The sequence below is a fragment of the Pituophis catenifer genome, unplaced genomic scaffold (assembly GCF_029215685.1).
Source record: "Pituophis catenifer annectens isolate HBS135680 unplaced genomic scaffold, rPitCat1.0.hap2 SCAF_4, whole genome shotgun sequence".
NCBI classification, from domain to species: domain Eukaryota; kingdom Metazoa; phylum Chordata; class Lepidosauria; order Squamata; family Colubridae; genus Pituophis; species Pituophis catenifer.
The window spans coordinates 99,185,660-99,203,398 of NW_027256884.1; the positions used below are offsets into that span (position 1 = coordinate 99,185,660).

The window sequence follows — 17,739 nt, forward strand, 5'->3', positions numbered from 1 at the left end:
TGTGGTCTAGGGTGTTGGTTGGAAATTGTCTGTAATTGGGTAAAGAAAATGTATTAGAAACTGTTACAGAAATGAAATTAATGAAACTTCTAAAATTCTGTTTATTTTCTTTGCTGAAATTTAGGGAGAAAGCCCATTCCATATTAGGGATGAGTTTCAGCCTTGAAATACCCCAATTGTGAATATAGACTATAATTGTCTTCAAAATGTGCACAAAGTGTGAAATTGGATATTTCAAAAGACATAATTTTTAGGATTCTGGCTGTTCTAACATTGTCATTATTTGACTCATGATTGGGCTGTATTTTTCAGAATTTTTACAGTACTCTGCAGCTCTTGGTGTAGAGTGAATAGGGGGATATGGGAATGAAGTATGTAGAGGAAACAGAAGAATATTAATAGCCATACAGCCTTCTCATCTATTTGATAAGTTGCTATTTTTTTTAAAAAAAGTATATTATAAAAAGCTAGACTTCAAATGGGGAAATGGATGGATTCTATTAATGTTTTATTTTGTTGTCAGATAGTGCAGAGGCTGTGTGTATGTTTATATACACACCACATTGATAATGCTGCTAAAAGTTATATAAAGACTACAACATATGGCGTTGATTTGTTATATGTTAATATTATTCATGCAATTAAAAATCATCAGAAGATATTCTTCTGCAAGCATAAATTTTATTTTAAAGATTTATATGGCCACAAATCTTAACTGGATGGCTTAAAACAATCATAAAACCAGTAAACAATATTAAAAAATAAAAACTCTACACCCCAATTGTCTCTTGGAGATTCCCCATAGCAGGCTCATCTACTTTCTTTCCATGCCCCCCACCCATACAATTCCAGCACCTCAGTAAAAAAATAACAACCAACCAATTATAATGACCTTCCGAAAGGCTAGAAGGGTGGGGACCTGTCAAATCACGAGCAGGAAGATGTTTCACAAGGTAGGAAAGCATTTGCTTGCAGAAAGCAAAAATACCCCCCCCCCCCAAAAAAGTTCCTACAGTACATCGGCCAAAGATATTTTTTAAGTGTAAAAAAACCTGAAGACAGTTATTAATTATGGAACATTAAAAGAGTTTAGTTGTCCTACCTGGCTTGTAATTGATGGTGAGTGACCAAGACAGTTTATTTAAGGCACTAAATAAATATCTGCAGTCTAGGCAGCTGGAATCAGTTCCTGGTGTTCCAAACAATAAACCATTCCCAGTTTTGAATATAAGAGCCTTGGTAGTACAGTGGTCTAAAGCACCCTGTTATTAAGACCAGCTGCCTGCAATTACTGCAGGTTTGAATCTCACCAGGCTCAAGGTTGACTCAGCCTTCCATCCTTTCTAAGGTAGGTAAATTGAGGACCCAGTTGTGGGGGCAATAAACTGACTTTGGATTAATATACAAAAGGATGAAGGCTATTGCTTAGCGCATTGTAAACCACCCTGAATCTCCGGAGAAGGGCGGCATATAAATCAAATTAAAAAAAAAAAATTAAGGCGGAAAGAGGTCTAGAACACTCTTGGAATGACCAGAATGGTAGGTTAATTAACTGGACCAAATTTCTAAATGGTTCTCAAGATAGAACTAGCTATAGATCTGAATTATTGATGAAAACTGAATTGTAGTTTAAGTTCATTCCAATCAACCTCCAGGTATGGAACCATCCCAGATTTGGATAAAACTATCCCTGCATGAGGCTTAGTTTGATGGGAAGGAACCAAGGATAATTTATGGATAGCTGCAGCAGTTGAAAATACAAGCTCTTCTGGGGCAGTTGGGAGATACCGGATTACTTCTTCATATAAATCGGGAAGTGGGAGTAATGAGAAGGTAGAAAGGCAATCTGGACCTTGTGATGTTGGGACTTATAAGAGATAGAATGCCAAAACTGCTTCTTTAGGTAATAACTCAAACCTTTTTGATGGAATATGGTAAAAAAAAAACAAGCCTTTTTAAAGTCAGGTCCAATGATCACTACTGAAGCAGAGATCTAAATGGCACTTAATTCATGTAAGGTGCCTACAAAATTAAAGGATTTAAAGTGCTTTGCAATCTGGTCAGGGCTTACATATTGACTAATCTGATTTGCCAGCAGCTGACTAAACCTTAATGCAGAGAATGTACGGTAATTGATTCTTGTACACAAAAGTTCCACATTAGAACTGGATGAACATCTTTGAGACTTGCATGATGCTTCAAAAGTGTCTTCAAAATACTGTTGGAGTTTAGCTAATTTAATCTCTTCTGATTATTTTTCATAAAATCAAATAAACACCAAAGTTTAAAAGAAGCATGCATTTATTTGATAATGAATTTTCAGGAGTAACCAATTTAGGTCAACTAACAAAAATGGAAATTTTCTGCTTTTATCCAGTATTATTTTGGTAAAAATATATTGTCTAAAATTGAGTATTTCTTAATATTACTGATTATTCCATTTTCATAAAAATATTTTTATATGTGTAAGTGTCAGAAAAGTTTCTAATGCAATACAAGATGTCCAAAATCTGTGCAGACTAAAAAAAATTGTAAACTCAAACTTTCACCATTATATGGAGATAATTTTAATTATCTATAAACTTGATTTACTAGTTTATTACACTGAATTAGCTAGTAATAGCTATTAGAAAAAGTGTCAGTCCAAATTAGAATCATACAATTTTTGCTTCAACAGCGTAAAGATCAGATCGTTTCTGAGAAAGAATGGGGATTTGTTCACGGATTTCTTCAGCCTTCTTTAAGTCTGTATAAAAAAATAAAGCCATATTAATCCCAATTCTGTTTCCTTCCCATACTGATATGATTATGCAACACGTAGCTTGAACACATTTCCTATTAACCACTAATTAAAGCATCTGTATTTTTCCTGTGTTGTGTGGTCAAAATAAAAGCATCCCCTAAGAGCTATATGATCCTATAAAATGATGCATGCTTTAATAAATTACTGAAAAGAGCTGCAATTATGTTCCAGCAAATTCTGATATATGTATTCTCAACCAAATCTGAAGCAATGCATTGACTTGGTAATACTGTATATTTACATCTTCATAAGGCAAATCTTATATCAACAGACTGAACTATTATAATTGCTGCACCTCTTATAGATGAAAAGTTCTTAAATGACTTCACGCTTATAACCTTCTGAATATGATCAATATTCCAACTAATAGGCAGAAAACTGAGACAGAACTACTTAGCTAATTTACAAGAGCCTCTGTAAGATTTAAATTAGTCCTAACAGCTCACCTATTTCTGCATAGACAATTGTTTCTTCAGTGCCAGCTTTGGCTATAACCTCACCCCTAGAAAGGAAAACAAAAGTTTAACAAATCATGTATTGCCATAGTGTGACCTTACTGATTTCTTATTCCCCTGCTGGTCGTCAAGGGGCACCTCCTAGAACTGTTCTAGAAATGCACTTCTTCCGCACTTTTAATGTTCTTATGAATGGAGATTGAAAAATAGGGAAGACACATTATTCAAGGAGCAGAAATTGGCAAAAATCACTTCTTCCTCAGAGTTGCTTCTTAGCAGAATTTAACCTGCATTTGTTCAAAGGCAATACAGAAATCTGATAAATGAAAAAAGAATGTGCTTTCAAGTCCTACACAATTCTTCCTTTCTTGTTAAAAGATAAAGACAACCACAATGTACTTCAGTTTAAGATAATATTTCCTAATCCTGATAGAACTGTGACGTGCTGAAATAATTCCTTCCAAATGTAGTCCTAACATACCTGATGGCCAGGAGTTAATGGAGATTGATCTAAAGTAATCAATATTACAGATCAGGAATGTGTGAATATGTTCCACATTTGTTTTTATCTTCGTGGACTTCACAACTTCAAGCTGTGGATTTGTAAGCCTCAGCTTTCTATGAGGTATCTAAAGGCTGTGTCTATTTTGCACTATTTCAGAAAATGCAAATGTTTTTTCTGAAGTTCTGCTTCAGAAAGCAGAAAGGAACTGGAATGAACCTATCGTTTCAAGGCTTATAGAGTATTGATCTTTGCTTTCCAGCTAAAAAAAGAAATCACATGAAAAAAAGAGCAAGTGTTAGCATTTCAATGGTAAGACGGGTATACTAAAATTCAGCTTAGACAAGATAAAAACTTTACAATGTGTAAAATCTAACCTGTTTGAATATTTTCTTGTACTTATTAACTGTATTGTTGATTTTCTTATAGCAGAAGATTATAAAGCAATAAGTTCTGAAATAATGTAGGCTTGAACTTAGATACTGAAATGCATTCTTTCTCATATGCATCTCCCTTTTTTCCTGTACTGTTGGATGATATTACTAAAAGTAATGATACAAAATTGATACTTTCATCAATGGTTTTATAATCATTTTTCATTTTCAAAAAAAAAATCTAGTCAAAAATATGAAGCATATTTCAGGCATGGGGATTTTCAAATGATTAAAAAGAGAATAGAATACCTAAATGTGTTGCCAGCCATGTCATTAAAAATATATTTGAAGTAAAAATTATCCTTTGATGAGGTTATCTGTGAATTCAAACAAAATGGAAGGAGGAAATCTTTAGCGATCAGGGCAAAGGTACAATTTTTTCTACTAAGGCACCATAGAGATAATGCTGAACATTCATTCTGCCAGATTTAGGTACATGTGAGGGTAATTGCCACTTTAAAAAAAATACTGTACATTTTAATTTAGCAATTTTGTCTTGTTAGTTGTGATATATTAGTGGAAGAAGTTTGTTTTCTTACTTACCATGGATTTACTACTGTACTATGTCCCCAAGCCACATAAGATCCCGTCTCATCCCTAGCAGGAGATGCAGTTGCTACATAGACCTGGTTATCCACAGCTCTGCCAAAAAAGGAAAGGAAGAGTATCAGCCAATTAGTCCTTTCAGGAATTAAAAATGTGGCACTTGATTTCTTAAATATGGAAAACTTTGGTTTTTTTAGTTCAATAAAATTCAATAGCAAGCACTACATTAGATCACAAGTATCTAAAATATCAGCAAATGGGATAACATAGTTTGAATTTAAATTTTAAAAAGTTAAATACAATAACCAAGAGTTACAGTACCGAGAGTCATTTCAATGTAACAAATGTAGGAATGAGTGTAGGCACAAATAAATTGATTCATACCGGCCTCTCTGCAGCAGTTCCCAGTGAGCTGGCCCAGTTGTCAAATTAAAAGCCCCTGGATATACTAGGAGTTTGCAACCTTAGTTCAAAAGGAAGATAGGATGACAATATGATCAACATAGGCAACAGAAAGTTATCACTGTTGATTTGCTACACTTTAATCAATCTTTCTATTTGTTTTCATTGGTGAGTCTGTGAAGTATATTTGACAGTATAATTTTAAGAAGTCAGTTTGCAGTAAAACCTGCCAGATTAGAATTCCAAACTGATAATTGAAATTAAACTGATAATTGAAAACAATGGTTTGCTCCCAGGCCCAGGGTTGATGTTTATTGGTTTAAAGCCTCTGTTATGTTTTGTTGATTTTGTTGTTTATTGGATCATTTTGGTCTGAACTGTCTGTTTTTATATTTTTAGTTTTTTGTTTTTTTCCACTTTTGTACACTAGTATTTACTGGAGATGGACAGCTAATATATTTAAATAATCCTGCTCCTCCTGCTCCACCATCATCACCACCACTTGACTTATAGAAAAGGCCCCTTGGAAATGATGCTTTGATTTGCCAGTGGAATGGTTGCCATTTTGAAGCAGAAAACCTATTAGAACTAGTTCTAATTCTATCCAATTGCAGCACAATTGGAGTGGCCTCAACACTATAGGCCTTCGGGAAAATGATGAAGACCTGCCTTTTCCCCTAAGTACTGAGCCAGGATTAATAAGATATAATGAGTGTTTTTATCCTTATTTGCTGCCCAGGATTTCTCTAGTACAGGGGTCTCCAAACTTGGCAACTTTAAGACTTGACTTCTGGGAGTTGAAGTCCACAAGTCTTAAAGTTGCCAAGTTTGGAGATCCCTGCTCTAGTAGATGGATAGCCATGTACATTTAATGAAAGAAAGAAAGAGAGAGAGAGAGAGGGAGGGAGGGAGGGAGGGAGGGAAGGAAGGAAGGAAGGAAGGAAGGAAGGAAGGAAGGAAGGAAGGAAGGAAGGAAGGAAGGAAAGATTTATTTTTCTCAATTTTACCTTTCTGGGTGTAGATTTGAGCTAGCTCAGGAAATCGGATGTCATAACAAATGCCAATTCCTATTTTACAGTATGCTGCATCAAAACAAGACATGCAAGACATTTCTTATTACTATAGATCAACATTGATGTCTCTAGAATGCTAGTTTTTTTGTATAAAGTATCTATTATGTCAGAGGAAAGGAATCCTGATTTATAATATCCATATAGCAAGTTTGCTCTAAATCACAAGTTTCATCTCAGGAATTAAATATTTCATCAATTCATATCTTTCTACTAAAAATAGAGTTAAGAACTCTGCAAATAAGTAGTTACATACAGAGAAATTCACAGAATTTCTCCAGCACCATGAAGTATGTTAAACATTTATAATGGTACATTTGACTATAATTTATAATCAAATATGATGGAACTGAATGTTATTAAGATAAATGTTAATCGTGAATAAAATCCTAGCTTTAGAAAAAAAAATGACATTAAAAAAATCTGAAAGTGAATTAGTTTTCACTGTCAAAAACAAAGCTCCTTTACTTACGTGTATCAAATACAGAAAACCTGTCACCCGGACTCAGAGTTTCTGATTCCTGAAATCGGATTTTTCCAGGCACATCAATGTCAAACAAATGAATCTGTTTTAAAAGTGAAGACAATTCTTGTTTAAAGATTCTTTAATTGCATATTCTCTGCACAAATTCACAGAATGGCACATTGAATGCAATGGTACATTGAGCCCTTCCAATTACTCCTATGCCAGACCATCAGTTTACAATTAAACACAGAGAAAAGCTTTTTCCAGGAAGAAATGACCAATCACTAAACTGAAAGATGAGACTGATACATTGAGAGTCAACCATTTTGATCCTAGCTTCTTGTGAGTAGTAAAAAACATTAAGACATTTCTGTTAAATCTAAATTAAGTTAAATTAAATTAAAGTTTCAAATAAACTTTAAGCCAGTAGTCTGGAAAAAAGGTATGCTTTTTAATGGCAAGATATTGACTTGGCGGGTATTTATGGGAAACAAGGCAGCTAGTTGCCAGAAAGTGCAAGAAATTCATGTACTGTGTTTCCCCGAAAATAAGACTCTGTCTTATATTTTTTTGAACCCCAAAATAAGTGCTTGGCCTTATTTTCAGGGATGTCTTATTATTTTGGGGCGCGTGGAGCAAGACGGGGCTTCTCTTGCCATCTTATCTGATTTCCAGCTCTTTCTCCCTAACCCTAACCAGAGGAAATATCAGGGACCAGCTGTGCATGTGTTTAAATATTTTCGAGGAGGGCTTATTTTAGGGGAAACGGTATTTCTCAACTGAAGTACACTTTGTCTTAATGCAGCTATATGTACAAACCAATATAACATGTCAAATAATACGGTATACACAAGCAACACATTTATTTATTTTTTGGTTCGATTTATATGCCACCCTTCTCCGGAGACTCAGGGCGGCTTACGGTGCATTAAGCAATAGCCTTCATACTTTTGTATATACCTGCTTAGTAGGGCTTTCGGCCGTCCCTAAGCGGTGTTCTTTTTTATATACAAAGTCAGCTTATTGCCCTCACAATCCGGTCCTCATTTTACCTACCTCGGAAAGATGGAAGGCTGAGTCAACCTTGAGCCTGGTGAGATTTGAACTCGCAGTAATTGCAGGCAGCTGGCAGCTAAGTGCTACTTAACAGCACTTTAGTCCACTGCACCACCAAGGCTCTTTATACTTCATTTAGATCACTTGAAAATATTTAACTTTCAGAAAGTATCACAGAAGTTTTGTTTAATGGGTATGATGACTGCCTAAATTACAATGGCATTCCACCAGTTCTTCCTAGAAATAATTAAACCAGGATCATTGCAACAGTAAATAATTTAGTGGTTAATATAGTTAACAAGGAGTGGATGATTGTGACAGAAGCAGTGTGTTGAAATGTCCTTGTTTTTCAGTTACTTCTTTGACACATGCACACTAACCTCTGTTACCTATTATCTGTCAATTATTACTGTTGGAAGTAATCTCATACATTGGAAGAAGTCAGAGAGAATTAATTAGTTTTGTTTAATATTTCCAGTTTATTGCAGTAAATACAAAAACGTTTCCACAAGTTAAAATTTCAGTTTATAGCTTTAGCCTAAATCTCTTTACAATTATCAGTCATACAAGTCATAAAAGAAATAAAATTGTGTGATATTGATAATATAGGGAAATGAACAAAAGTCCCTAGACTCAGATGCAGTCAATTTAAATCCAGATATGAAAATGGAAATGAGAGACCTTGAGCTCTTCTATAAAAATTAGAGCCTGTGCTAAATTTCAGATTCTCAAGCTAAACTCCAGTATTTTTAAAAGTTGTTTTTAAGTAAAATCTATTCCTAAACCGTAGGAGGGAAAATGTGACAAAAGAAATAATTCTAGGATTCTACTAAGTTATCTAAATGAGACCTCCACGCTTCTCTCAATAAAGAATTGTATTATTTATTTTAAATGAGGCAGATACAGGTAATCCTCAACTTACAACAGTTCATTTAGTGACCCTTCAAAGTTACAACGGCACTGAAAAAGTGACTTTATGACCATTTTTCACATTTACATCATTTGTAGCATCCCAATGATTCAGATGATCAAAATTCAGATGCTTGGCAACTGGTTCATACTTATGACTCTTACTGTTTTCCCAAGGTCATGTGATCACCTTTTGCAATCTTTTGACAAGCAAAATCAATTGGAAAGCCGGATTCACTTAACAACCATGTTACCAACTTATCAATTGCAGTGATTCAGTTAACAACTGTGGAAGAAAATTTGTAAAATGGGACAAAATTCACTCAATAAAGATCTCACTTAACAGAAATTTTGGGGTCAATTGTGGTCATAAGTCAAGGACTATCTGTAATGTTATCAAACTGAAAGAAAAAGGGACAAACAAGAATTTATTTTTCTACCTTTCTGTATTTAGCTAACATAGTGCCATCAGGACCAAAAGCTGTACACGTATTATACAATTTTCCTGCATCGTCCTCTGGAATAGAACCTGTTAAAAACAAAGATGATTATTTAGTCAAATAGATGGGCTCTATTTCAGGGGTGAAATCCAATTTTTTTCCCTACCGGTTCTGTGGGCGTGGCTTGGTGGGTGTGGCAGGGGAAGGATATTGCAAAATCTCCATTCCCTCCCCTCCTGGGGGAAGGATATTGCAAAATCTTCATTCTCACCCCACTCTGGTGCCAGCCAGAGGTGGTATTTGCCAGTTATCCGAACTACTCAAAGTTTCTGCTACCGGTTCTCTAGAACCAGTAAGAACCTGCTGGTTCTAACTTTCACCCCTGCTGTATTTATATACAAAAGTAAAATTTAAAAATAACAATTTACCTCCAATGAGATATATACCACATTCCTTTGCAATATTGGAGAGCTTCTGTGTGCAGTCTCCAGGAATTTTCTCTGCATATTCTGGGAAATATTTTGTGCCATAGGGACAATTGAAGCATTCCTATAACGAGAACCAAAGTAAGTCAGACACCCATGTAAACATATTTAAGGAATATATCTTTTTTTTTAAAAAAAAGTAATATAAAAATATAAAATGCAAAAATGACTGGCCATAAGAAAAAAACCCACTCATGACAATAAGTGTTTTAATACTGTGTGTGACCAACCATACGCTAAATAAATAAATAAACTCATGACAATAGATTTGTTGGAGCAGTCTTCATTCAATATCTTTTTTTTCTTCCAGCTGGAGGAAGCTAAATGGCTGAACTGATACTGGAATTATACAAACCTGGTTCACATAACATATGAAGTCATACTACATTATAAATCATGAGAGATAACCATTTGGTGTAGCGATTAAGTTGCTTACCTAGAAACCAGGAGACTGGGAATTCTTGGCCTCTCTCAGGCATAAAAGCTAACTGTGTGAGTAATTCTTTACCAGTCCAACCCATCTCAAAAGATTGTTGTTGTGAGGAAAATAGGAGGCAGGAATATCAGGTATGTTTACTGCCTTGAGTTTGTGTGGGTGTTTGAGTGGATGGGTATGTATAAATCAAGGCAGAATAAAAAATATACTGCACTTCACCACAGTAGAGGTAGTCCTTGATTTATAACAGGTTGCTTAGTGAGAGTTCAAAGTTACAATTGACCCCCAAAAATGGACTAACAACCCAATTTTGAAGTTGTGATGTTTGCCCCCCAGTCACATGACCCATGTGACCATGATTTGTTTTTGACAGAAACTAGCATTTACTTCTAGTTTCCAGCAAAAACTGCCCTACAGCATACAATGGGTTCGCTTAATGTCCGCCACATTCGCTTAATGACTGCTGCAAAAAATGTTGTAAAATTAGTCCCAGTTAACTACTGTGATCAGTAGGCCCCATTATGGTCATAAAACAAGGACTACCTGAATGAATAAGCTTCTACAGGTTTCAACAGCACACTAAGCCATAATGTGATATCTTCGGCTTAATAGCTAAGGAAACCTCTGCCCCTCAAAACATACATTATAGCTTGGCCTGATCTATAAACTTAGGCTTCAAATATCATAAGCAAATAAATCCTTTGCTGTTCGAAGAAGTTCTGCTCTGACTTTGTTGCTTAATTAAGATCACATTTGGATAGACATGGAGTTATTTGGGATCACTATTTGGATAGACATGGAATTATTTGGGGTGTAGTCAGCAAGCATCTGACTGGTTGGCCTCTTTCAGGCATGAAAACTGCTGCATGGCTTTGGGCCACTAATATATAAGGCCTTGGATTTTGGCTACATCTGATACAAGTTCTTTCAACTTCACTCAGCAGAATCAGAGATAAGCACTTTCAACAAATGGGAAAACTCATCTGGGCCACAGGTATTACTTAAATGTCTCTCCCCACACACACATTAATATCCCAGTTTGCCTTCTATCCCTGCAAATAAAGCTCTAATATTCACTTGAAAACAGAACGAAACCCATTTTTAAATCAAAATAAACTGTCCACATTTTCTTAAATATTGGTCACATGGCCAAGAAAAATATCACAAAACCACCAAATTTCCACAAAACATCTGGAAAGAGCCCAGTGCTCTGCAGAAAAACAACAAGATATCAACTTTAAAATATGTGAAAAATACATTATAAAACAAGAAATAATGCTTTAAAAACATAAAATGCTGCAACAGCCACAATTTTGCAAATACAACTGGCATGAAAAACATTGAAATTTCAATGACACAGGAGTAATGGGTCCTGGACATGGTGTGCATTCTTTAAAGTAGTGGATTTGAGATACCTTGATTAAAAATTGTTGTGCTATGATGCACTCTTTGGGTACTTGAAAGTTATAAATCAACCGGCAGGATAGTTTTAGTAGCATATAGATGCAGGAATAGCTATGGCAGTGAGTGTTTGTCTGAAGCCCAATTTTAATATTCATTTTGATCTTGAAAAGAAATCCCTAACTATGTCAGGGAGAAAAAGTAAGCACCAAGTGTAGGGCTCAGGAACAGTAAAAGTAAAATAAAATCTGGATTTGGAAAGTAATTTTTGAAAAAAGTTATACGCACTGGCAGAATTACAATTTTTGCTCCTTGTCCTGCTGCAGTTCTCACAAGTCTACAGGCTCTGTTCAAGTTCTCTGTTTTGGCAGCAGACACATGGAGCTGGATGAGTGCTAAACGAAAATCTAAATGTAAAAAAAAAGGTAAAGGATCAGCTATGAAGAAAAACAAAAAATCCTACCATCAATTTTCAATTAGAAATTACACCTGCTTCCCAGACCACTGTTAAGCAACTAAAAATCTTAAAAAATTCAGGGTACCAAAGATCATGTTGAACAGGGACTGGAATCTCAATGTAACTATTTAGCTAGATGGCATCAAGATGAAGAAACTGATGTAAAGAAAAAAGAGGGGTTAAGCAGCACTCTTGATTAAAATCATAATTCTGTATCAACCCAATCCCAACAACTAAAGCTTTGCTTTCTCTTCCTTATATAAATTGTGTTGAATACAAGTTGAACATTAGCAAACTCTATGATGCAGTTGTTAAAAACATGTTAGTGAAAATGTACTGTGTAGGGGTGAATTGGGCCTTTAAAAATAGCAATATTACTATTTTAGGGAAACCATATTATCAATTTTGAGAAATCCTTACAAAAAGATTGCCCATCCTCAATTTATCTGGTCACATGAGCAAAAGTAGCCAGAAGGAATGAAACATCTTGGTATCATTCCATGATCATAAAATGTTATTTCTTGAGTGCACAATGCTATAAAATTATTGTAGTTATAAGGTTTCCCAAAATTTCAGATATAAAAAGAAAGTTCCAAAACATCTTTTATGAACTTACTGGAGCATAATTTACAAAACTGACAGAATAGCAGAACTGCCTATCACCAATGTTTTCCTGCACCTCAACCCGATGGTACAAATAACATAGACTTACTTTTTAGTACTTTATAACTGGAGTCCAAATGAGCAAACTGAGTAACACATTTAACATTACAGCTCATTGCACAGTAACTCAGAGACATGCCAAATATCAAAGTGCTCCAGTTAGAGGATAAGTTAATTTGTAGTATTAAATGTTAATAATAAATAGAGATAAGTTCATTTAAAATATTACTGTAAATGAGAACCAGTTTACTGTAGTGGTTAAGACATCAGGATAGACACCAGGAGACCACATTAGCCATGAAGTGATCTTGGGTCATTTTCTCTCAGTCCTAAAATGACAAACCGCAAGGAAAAAAACCTTGCCAAGAAAACTCGAGCGACTTGTCCAGGCAGACTTTGAGAATCAAATCCGATTGAATGGAATTTACTAACAGAGTTATATACCTGGGAATTACACATATGAACCACATACATACATACATATAAACAAATACAATTTAAAGTATAGACTGATTCATGAAAGTTACTGTGATAAATTGATTTCTGTATTTGCAAATGGTTCTTTTCTTCATATTTAGCTGCACATTTTGGATAACTTTATATTAGATGTAATTTTGGATAACTTCCATTGAAGTTATCCAAAATTACAAAAAAAAAAAAAGAGTACTTAAGGTAAGAGAAAATATTTTCTTACACAGAAGCAGCACCTTTTTTTCTTAATTGCTCTCCTCACCCGCAACCAAGACAGACCAAGCCATTGCACGACTACAGCTCGACGTCAACCTACATAAATTTGCACTGGCAGGTTTCTAAGTTAAGTTTGTTCAAAAATTAGACACAAAGGAATTTAGCACCTCTGCCAGTCATCTCCCTCTAGCAGAAGGCAAGCCTCAGGCCAGAGACAAAGTTTCTCTTCTCTTTTACTCTCCTCTTATTAAGCGTTCAGTGGAAACTGAACTACCCGAGCACACAATTTCCCCTCGTAGGAAAAATTACGGTACTCACTGGCCATGACTCCTCTCACCAGCTGCATAACATTGGTTCACTAAGGATTGCCGCTGTCCAGAAAAAAGATCCTTAGAGAACACAGCGCATGCTCAAAAAGAGCAAGGGCTTCTATGAAATGTAGTTCTTTTGGAGCATTTATTTCCCGATTTTTATTTTACACTACTCCCACAAGCCCTTGCTCTCAATAGTGTCTCTAAGAATGATGGGAGTTGAAGTCCAGGTCATTGGGCGGATTCCAGATTCTCTATCCTTGAAAAAAGGGCTGTGTTATTTCCTCCTTCCTTCCGCCGTCAGGGCTTTTGTAGTATGTGAAAATCTGTGAAAAGCATAAAGCCCAATATTTCGTCATGGAAAACTGCGAAGGGGAATGATAAGCTTGCTGAATTTGTAATCATTAGCCCTTCAGAGAGAGAGCTGTCGTGAACAACGCTGTACTCCACTTAATCAGACGAGCATATCTGAGCTACAAACATACAGACGGCTGCTACAATAGAAACCTATTTGCTGCCATTTAGCAGCCATTTGGGATTTTGCAGCTCTCCTCTTATATACTGAATACCACCTAAAGCAGAGGTCTTCAAACTTGGCAGCTTTAAGACTTGTGGACTTCAACTTTGAAGTCCACAAGTCTTAAAGCTGCCGAGTTTGAAGACCTCTGACCTAAAGTAAAACAAGAATGACAAGATAGCAAATGTAATTCAGTGCAAAGAGCTGCATGTCTTGCTGTCTATAAAGACCAAATTTCACATATATTAATGGAACTTCAGCTGAGAGCAACTCATCCTGGTGGGTAGCTCAATGAAAATGTAAACCCAGAATGTGACTATTTAAGAAAACACATTGAGAATGAAACGTTAAATAAAACTTCAAATATAATGATGCCTTTGTGTAAAAAGGAGTAAGGTCGATCGGAATGCTGTACACTTCTGATCATTGCATCTCAAATAAGATATTGTTTTGCACCTTTACCAAAGGGGGGGAGGGAAAGTAACCAAAGTCAGAGAAACGGTTCAAGAACTTGAAATATTCTGGTTTACAGTCAAAAATTTTGTAAAGGGAGGTCATGATAGAGGTACAGTATGTAAACTCTGCATGGTGTCAAGTGTGCAAAGGGGGGGTTGCTTTGTTTTTAATCTTCCTCACAATCTAAGAATGATTCTAAGAGTTGCCTTGAGTGAGATAGGCTGCAAATAAAACACACACACACACACAAAAAACACATAATAAAAGTACCTCTTTAGAGTGTAGTGTTCATATTAAAGAATTTGATGCTACCAATGTGACCATCAAAGGGAGTTTCAACAAATTAGTAGAGAATTAATATATGAAGTAATGGTTGTAGGGAGCCAGTGATATTTTTATGTTAATATTGTTGTAAAAATTAACACATAAAACAATATTATTAATAATTTGTGTTGAATTTCAATTTAAAATTATAATACTGTAGATTTTTAATCTATTTTTTAGAATGGGTGCTGGCGTGTGTATTCCTGGTTGATCTGGAACCTTCCAAGTGTGTTGGATGAGAAATGACCATGTTTTCTAAGTGGTGATGTTATTGGGCTGAGAATGGCCAAGATGAGGAATTAGACCTGCAAAAATCTGTTGTCTAATTGTTTACTTTTTGTTCAGTTGGCAACTCTACTTCATGATGTGCAGCCTTAGGCATATTCTCTGTACCAATAATATTTCTCAATTCAGGTAGTCCTTGATTTACAAGAGTTCATTTAATGACCATTCAAACTTTCAGTGGCACTTAAAAAAAGTGACTTATAACCATTTTTCACACTCACAACCATTGCAGCATTCCCCTGATCACATGATTAAAATTCAGACGCTTGAAAACTGGTTCAAATTTATGGTGGTTGCCATGTCCCAGGATCAGGTTACCTTCTGCAACCTTCTGATAAGCAAAGTCAATTGGGAAGCCAGATTCACTTAACAATCATGTTACTAACTTAACTACAGTGATTCACTTAACAACTGTGGCAAGAAAGGTCGTAAAATGGGGGCGCAACTCACTTACCAAATGTTTAGCTTAACAACATAAATTTTGGGCACAAGTTGAGGATGTCATATATTTTCTCCTAAGTAACTATCAGTGTAGGCCCCAGTGTATTAAAAGGCCTCTAAAGTAATCCTTCAAAATCATGTCCCATAGATCTGACACACACTCATAATAAATAATAAAATACAGATTTAAAAATGTTGTAAAATGTATTAACTTCACCAAGGTCAGCTGTTTTTCCCACTCTTCTCCGATTTCTTTTATCAGTTAGTAAAATTTGTGACTGAGAGCAAAAAGAGTGCAATGTGTGTGTATGCCTAAGGAAAACCTCACTACATTGAAATCAAGAAAGCTAAATGGTCAACAAATAATTCTTTATGTGTTGTCAACTTGTGTGAACCATTTGCCTGATCATGATCTCAAGGGAAGATTGGTGTCTCTGGGAAAGGTGAGCATTCTCTCAGCATAAATTTCTGACCGCGGATCAAGACTATACCTCCAGCCGTCTCAATCCCAGCCATTCCCAAGTCATGAAAATGTCTATGGAGATTCTCAGTCATCCAGGTCATGGTTGTCCCTAAGGTGCTTTTACAAAAGGCAACTGGGCTTTCTTGGTTTTTTTCTTTGAAAATATTTTGCTTCTCATCCAGCCAGAACTGAAGAAGCTTCTTGGATGAAAAGCACCTTTGTGCCAAGCCATGAAACAAATTTCAAGTGGCGAGAGCTGATAAGTTGTTGCAAGCAGCACTGATTGACTGTAAGTTAGATGTAACATACATTCATGCTGATCTTTTCTACTTAAAAAGTGCAGCACAGCCATGATGGTGCAGTGGTTAGAATGCAGTATTGCAGGCTAACTGCCAACTGCCAGCAGTTCGATCCTGACCACTCCAGGTTGATTCAGCCTTCCATCCTCCTGAGATCGGTAAAATGAGAACCTAGATTGTTGGAGGCAATATGCTGATTATGTAAGCATATTGCCTCCAATATTTATTAGAGAGGGCTGTAAAGCACCATGAAGCAGTATATAAGTCTAAGTGCTATTGCTATTTCAAGATAATTTTGAGTAGTAAAATATGGATTTGAGCATTCAAAAACAATTGTTGCAAGTCAAATGTGATCACTAATTACTGCAATGTTCTAAGGACTGCAGACTGAAATACTGTATCTTAAAAGCATACTTGTTTTAGATTATATTTACCTTCATTAAAATTGTTTGCAATCTTACACGTTTATACGACAATGTAATTTTAAGCACATTTAATCAGTGATCAAATTAGAAATTCACTGCTTCGCTTTAAATATTTATGACTTAGCAGTGAAATCAGGAACATTAAATTAGACCAGGACCAAAAATATCACCCACAAATTAATACCATATCACTTATTTTATGTTTCATATATGGCAGTTAGCATTTCCATGATAAATTCATATAGTAGGCAGTTGTTGAAAGACTGGACTTTTTCAGTAGTAGCCCTCCTACCCCAAGGTTTTATTTTGGGCTTAGACAAAGTTATATAGACAGGACTTTTAGCTTGTTAAATTTTTATTGTTCTGTATTAAGTGGCTCTAGAATTTGTTCTTCTGCCAGTTATGTTAGACTTTCTTACACACATAGAATTTACAGTATTTATTCCTTTCATTGTTGCAGTTAGTTTGTTTTGCTTTGCTTTTCCTAAATATCATCTCCTGTTGAACAACTAATAAACCCTTTTAATAAAGTATATAACAACGATGCTCCAATGCTCATGGCCTGCTCGAATAGTAATGTAGGTGTAGTAAAAGTAAAGACAATAAGCTTGGCTCAAAGAGGAAAGTGGGGCAGTGCAGAGATTAGGATTCAAAGACAAAATATAACTTGAACATCCCGTGGACAGTCAATCCACCCAATACCCAGTGCCTGGTCAGAACACTTTAGAGCAATTGCTTCTTTTTTGAGGATTGTTTTCAGCTGCAGAGGCAGCCACATAAGCACATGAAAAGACATGACTGCTTTAGGGTGTTTGCAACAAGTGTCCCCCACACTCCAAATCCCACTTTGTCTTTTAAACCCAAATCCTACTTAGACCAAAAATGGTTACTAAGAAGAGTTTCAGTATGTTGTATTAACTTCATATACTCCTTAGAATCTTAGATAATACCGATACGTCAAGGAAGTGACATTTAAATGTGTGTATAACTAACTGTACAAGCCTTT

At 35.6% G+C, this 17,739-nt stretch overlaps 1 protein-coding gene across 2 annotated transcripts; it reads right to left on the reverse strand.

Annotated features, from left to right (window-relative positions):
- Positions 1 to 2,283: 2,283 nt before the first annotated feature.
- NIT2 (nitrilase family member 2) lies at positions 2,284 to 13,608 on the reverse strand. 2 transcript variants are annotated; one of them, XM_070942744.1, is made up of 10 exons: positions 13,531 to 13,608; positions 11,706 to 11,812; positions 9,512 to 9,632; positions 9,084 to 9,172; positions 6,685 to 6,778; positions 6,150 to 6,224; positions 5,125 to 5,203; positions 4,738 to 4,836; positions 3,250 to 3,305; positions 2,284 to 2,746 (listed from the first exon to the last, which is right to left on the reverse strand). In XM_070942744.1, the coding sequence occupies exons 1-10, from the start codon at positions 13,556 to 13,558 to the stop codon at positions 2,655 to 2,657; spliced, it is 840 nt and encodes a 279-aa protein (XP_070798845.1). In that variant the 5' UTR covers positions 13,559 to 13,608; the 3' UTR covers positions 2,284 to 2,654. The 2 variants fall into 2 exon arrangements, with proteins under 2 accessions (XP_070798845.1, XP_070798844.1); XM_070942743.1 differs by having other exon boundaries at positions 11,694 to 11,812.
- Between the last annotated feature and the right edge of the window lie 4,131 nt (positions 13,609 to 17,739).

Excerpts from the sequence above, each read along its gene's own strand:
- NIT2 (XM_070942743.1), bottom strand. The coding sequence starts at position 13,558 with ATGCAGCTGGTGAGAGGAGTCATGGCCA. Across the intron at positions 5,204-6,149 it reads TCAAATCTACACCCAGAAAG|GTTGCAAACTCCTAGTATAT; the intron begins GTAAAATTGAGA and ends TTTTGAACTAAG. Across the intron at positions 2,747-3,249 it reads AATTGTCTATGCAGAAATAG|ACTTAAAGAAGGCTGAAGAA; the intron begins GTGAGCTGTTAG and ends TTTTTTATACAG.